We start from the raw sequence: 5,109 nt of genomic DNA, 5'->3' as shown, positions 1-5,109 counted from the left end.
CCACATTTCCGTTTCTCCGCCCATAGAAAATAGAAGAGAGGGAGGAAATGAAGGAGGAGAGGAGAGAGGGAGGAAACGGAGGAGGCCAGTGTTTGTGTAAGCAGATCAGGCAGAGGCGCAGATTACATGTGAGCACGGGGCGGGGGCACATTAAGTGTGTAAGGGGGGGGGGGCTCGTGTTTATTAATGGGACAAAAAAAACACTAAAACCAGACAGCAGGCAGAAGTTCAACCTACTGTTTTGATTCAAAGCAAATCCCTTTTCTTCTATGTGTCATATATAAATTATATTTTAACTATAAATTTAAAATGGCCACTTTATTAGGCACAGGCTCCTCTGCATGTTAATGCAAGTATCTAATCAGCCAACTGTATTGTAGCGTCGACATGCTCTACATGGTTGAGTTCAGACTGGGGTTCAAGCTGTGGCTGGTGTGAGAGTGCCAACTGAGCCTTGTTTAAACAACCTGCCCAATTATTGTCCAGGCCTTTATGATGGCAACATGACACACTGCCTACATGACGATGAGTTCACTGTCCTCAAATGGCCTCCACAATCACCAGATCTCACTGCAGCAGAGCAGCTTAGGGATGTGGAGGAACAGGAGATTCACACCATGGATACGCAGCCTGTCACTACCAAGGTGTACCTAATAAAGTGGTCGTTGAGTGTATGTGGGTAAAATAATAATAATCAGACTTGAGACTCTTTGTTAAGTTTGTAAAATTCTTATTTGTGAAATAAAAAAAATACATATTTACATGAAGACCAAGATAACAGGAATAAAACTGCTAAAAGGAATAAAAACACATCATTGAATCACAAAAAAACCAAAAAAATTAAAACGGCCAGAACCGTCTGTAGGCCTCGTGCATCTCAAGGTTTAATGCTTCAGTTTAAAAAAAGAAAGAAAAAATATCAGCCCCAGTGACGGCGATGACAAAAAACTTCATAAGAGATGACAGAGTCAGAACTGTGTCAGGTGCAGGAAAATCTCGCCTCTAAATGTCACAGCAACAGGACGTCAGCTTAAACAGCAGGTACACATTAATGCTTAGGTGTGTAATGCTCTCGCCGTCAGTTTAACGCTCATTACATTAAAGTGGAAAATAGATAAACATCCATTTAAAATAAAATCAGCTGCTCCAAAGCGCTTAATAACTTAATAAGGTGGCCTTAGCACAACAAGCTGTGGGGTAGGAACAGCACACCTGCTAAGGTGTGACAGTCCACACTGCGAGAAGTTAAACAGGTAAGCACGCTACTGCCCAATGAGGTAAGTGGTTTTGGAAAATCCTATTGTGTGTCTGTGTTGCTCCCCCCAGTAGCAGTTGGTCCGGTCCAGGCTGCTTCCAGTGATGATGAGCCGTCAGGAGGAGTCCACTGGAGCTTTTGGAGAGGGGGGAAAAATTATTACATAAATCCGAAAAAAAAAAAAAAAAAAAAAAAAAAAAAAAAGTATATATATATATATATATATATATATATATATACACATATATATACACACACAAAAATTATGAACTGAAACCAAACAAACAGCAAAAAACCAAAATGTACAACAGCATTTTTGCATTTAAATAAACACCCCTCACAAAATGTCAGTATTAATGCTTTAATAAAAAAAGAAATAAAACTTACAAAAATAAAAAGTAATTTTTTTCTGTATATAACTTTAATTATTGAATGATACAAAAACAAAAGATGTGGTGTAAATATTTCAGTGTTATTTATGAAATTATGTTTTCTCAATTTTACTTTTAAAATATTTTCTAATATAAGCTATAAACGCTTGTCTTTAATATTTTTACTTCCTGTAAGTTTGTGTAATTTCTTGTCACAAATCAGTTGATTTAGTTTTTATTTATTTTTACCTTCAGCTTTCTCCTCTCCATCTTCTCCTCCGTTATTCCTCTTCTTGTTCACCTGCCCCATACTTCTCTTCGCCTCGTGCAGCAGCCCCTCCTTCCTCACCTTCTCCATACAGCGCTCCACCCTCTGCGCCTCCTCCTCCTCCTTCTCCTCCAGCAGCGAGCGCAGAAAGGCGGCGCTCACCACCTCCTCCCCCTCCCCCACCAGGAAGGCGTTCTTGAAGCGGTTATAGAGCATCGACGCCTTGTCCATGATGTCCTGGTTTGCCCGGTAGTAACGCATCTGCTCACGAGGAAAACAAATACATAATAACAACTGACACGATTTGTATAGTTATTATTTGTTTATTCATTTGATTTATTTTGAATTCAGTCCAGGTTTAAGGTTGCAAGTGACCAATCACCTTGGAGTGATGTCATAGCTTTGCTACGTGGAAACACCATCACACCTAATCCCAAACGTAATCACAGTGACACCCTAACCCCCACCCCATTTTTGTGATTTCTTGTCCTGAGTGGACACAAAGCGATGACATCATAGTAGTGTGACAGGTCAGATGCATTGCTTATCCAAGAACCACCACGAGGATATCAGTATGTGCGTTTACCTTCCTGAGCGTGGCGACGAGCTCGCTGTGCCTCTGGACGTGTTGAGACGTCACATAAACCATACTGAGCTGATTCAGCGCCGCCAGACACTTGCTGATGTCCTGAGGATGAAGCACATTAGTCGCGTCGTTCAGTTTCAGTAAGCATGCAGCGTTTTTGAAATATTAAAGCTGCATTTAGATTTTCTGGCCACAAGGGGGCGATGTAGCTCCTGATAGCTAAAGCAGTGAGAATCATAAAAATGATCTAATGTCGGCTCACTTTTTATAAAATCACTGTGAACGGTTTTACATTTTGTGCCGTCGTTAATCTGCAGCCAGTTTAAGTTTCGGCTCTTACGGGATTGTCGTTCTTCAGAGAGATCCGGATGTCTCCGTGGATCCGGTGTAGCGTCGAGTCCGTCAGCGTCACCGTCGAGCGCTTCTTCTGCTGCTCCTTTACCGGGTTACCTTCTCCTCCAGCGCTCTTCTCCACTGCTGCTGACGTCTCGGGTCGGCTCGCTCCGTCACTTTCCTTCTCCTCGCCGGTCTTCCTCTGCCCGCCCGGCTCCGCGCCTTCACATTTCTTCTCGCCCGTTGTTTTTTGCGTTTTGTGTTTTTCTGCATTTTCCGCCTTTTTTGGTTTCTCCGCCTCGTCCTTCTTCTTTTCTTCACCCTCCTGTTCTTTTCTTCTTGCTGCTGCTGCTTCCCCCTCCTCCTTGCGCTCCTCGTTTTTCTTCGCAGCCTCCGTCACGCTCTTGGCTTTTTTCTCCTCCGCTTGAGTTCTTTCAGATTTCATCTGGACCTCGATGCTTTTCTTCGAGCTCCCATCATCCGACTTCTCTTTTTCTTCAGCGCCCTTCTTCTTCTCTTTCTCCAAACTTCTTTTCTTTTCCACCTTCTCCTCTTTCTTCTTCTCCCCCTCCTTTGCAGATGTTCCTCCCACCTTCTCCTCTTCCCTCACGGTCATTCCTCCCATCATCGTCTTCACCTGGACCTTCGGACCCTGCCCAGCTGTTGCCTTGACGATCTTTCCAATTATTTTTCTCTCCTCCTTCTTTTCTTCATCAGTCTTCTTCTCCTCCTCCTTTTCCTTTGTCTTCAGCTCCACATCTCGACTTTTCTCCAACTTTTCTTCTACCTGCATCTTCTGCGATGTCCTGCCGTTCCCCTTCTTGGCTCCTTCCTTCTTCTTCTCTGATGTTTTCTTGGCTGAGGCCGACTCCTTCGCACTCCTCCACTCTGACCTTGTCGGGCTTCCTGTCCTCCTCCTCTTCGCTCCGTCGCCGCCTCTCCTGATGAGAAAACAGACAGAGGTTTAAACTCCTGACTGATTTTACCGTATCATTTTTTTCCCCTTCCTCTTACAGAGCGCTCCTCGTTGCCTCCCTCCTCCTCCCTCCTCTCCCGGCCTTCAGCAGACCCCTCAGAGACTTTAACACGCTCTCCCTCTTGGCGGCCAGGTGGCGCTGTCGCTGCAGGAGAAATGTTGAGACGTTTTCATCCTTCTCTTCAATTTAAAACATTTCCTTAATGAAGACAGACTCTACCTCATCGTCTGGAGCAGCACCTCCTCTTTTCTCCCTCTCAGTTTTCTCCTTCTGCTTCTCTCCCTCAGATCTCCTCTCCCTCTTCTCCTCTTCCACCTTTTTCTTCTGCTCCTCTTCTCTTCTTAAATCTTTCTTTGCTTCTATAACATCCTTCCTCGCCTTCTGCTGCACCTTCTTCACCTCCTTCTCTCTTCTTGACTGTTTCCTTTCATCTGAATCATCCTTCCTCATCTTCTGAAGTGCCTCCTTTTCTCTCGTCCTCCTCATTTCTTTGGGCTCCGGGCTGGTGTCTTTCCTTGTCGTCTCCTCTTCCACCTTCTGCTCCTCCTTCTCTCTTCCTAAATCTTTTTCTTCTGAATGATCGTTTCTCGTTTTCTGCTGCACCTCCTTTTCTCTTGTTTTCCTCGTTTCTCGGGCCTCTGTGCTCCTTTCTCTCCTTGTCTTCTCCTCTTCCAACTTCTTCGCCGCCTTTTCTCTTCCTAAATCTTTCCTTTTCTGTGAAGCATCCGTCCTCATCTTCCGAAGCGCCTCCTTTTCTCTTGTCCTCCTCGTTTCTCGGGCCTCACTGGTGTCCCTACTTATTTTCTCCTTTTCAACCACCTTCTCCTCCTCTGTTCTTAAATTTTTTTCTTCTGATGTGTCATTTCTCGTTTTCTGCTGCTCCTCCTTTTCTTTCGTCCTTCTCATTTCTCTGGCCTCCAGCCTCCTGTCTCTCCTCTTCTCCCCCTCTTCCTCCACCTCCTTACTCGTCACATCTTTCTTTTCCTCTGAAATATCCTTCCTCGCTTTCTTCTCCGCCTCTTTTTCTTTCATCCTCCTTGTTTCTTTGCCCTCTGTGCTCCTGTCTCTCTTCTGCTTCTCCTCCTCCTCCTCCTTCTCAGCTGGACTCGTCTTTACTCCTTCCTCCTCTGTTCCCTTTTCCTGTTCCTTGTGTCTTTTTGATGATCGTCTCTCCATCGTTGCCTTTTCCTCGCTGCTGTCCTGACTTTTCTTCTGCACCTCCCCTTCGCTCTTCCTCTTGACTCCTCGGGCCTCTTCTTTTTCTCCTTCCTCTTTCTCATTCGTTTTCCTCTGGACCACCTCCTCATCGTTTTTCTTCT

At 44.8% G+C, this 5,109-nt stretch overlaps 1 protein-coding gene across 1 annotated transcript in view; it reads right to left on the bottom strand.

Annotated features, from left to right (window-relative positions):
- Positions 1-1,019: 1,019 nt before the first annotated feature.
- Positions 1,020-5,109, bottom strand: part of psip1b (PC4 and SFRS1 interacting protein 1b) — a 9,887-nt gene continuing 5,797 nt past the window's right edge. Inside the window, exons 8-13 of the mRNA XM_080901417.1 lie at positions 4,010-5,107; positions 3,828-3,934; positions 2,821-3,754; positions 2,481-2,582; positions 1,876-2,155; positions 1,020-1,390 (exon numbers count right to left, since the gene is read on the bottom strand). Of these exons, the coding sequence (XP_080757543.1) occupies positions 1,371-1,390; positions 1,876-2,155; positions 2,481-2,582; positions 2,821-3,754; positions 3,828-3,934; positions 4,010-5,107 (2,541 nt within the window). The 3' untranslated portion in view covers positions 1,020-1,370. The remainder of the gene's footprint in view (positions 1,391-1,875; positions 2,156-2,480; positions 2,583-2,820; positions 3,755-3,827; positions 3,935-4,009; positions 5,108-5,109) is intronic.

The sequence above is a fragment of the Rhamphochromis sp. 'chilingali' genome (assembly GCF_963969265.1).
Source record: "Rhamphochromis sp. 'chilingali' genome assembly, chromosome: 1".
Lineage (NCBI taxonomy): Eukaryota > Metazoa > Chordata > Actinopteri > Cichliformes > Cichlidae > Rhamphochromis > Rhamphochromis sp. 'chilingali'.
The sequence above is the reverse complement of the archived record's forward strand: the minus strand, read 5'-3'. Positions and strand labels throughout refer to the sequence as shown.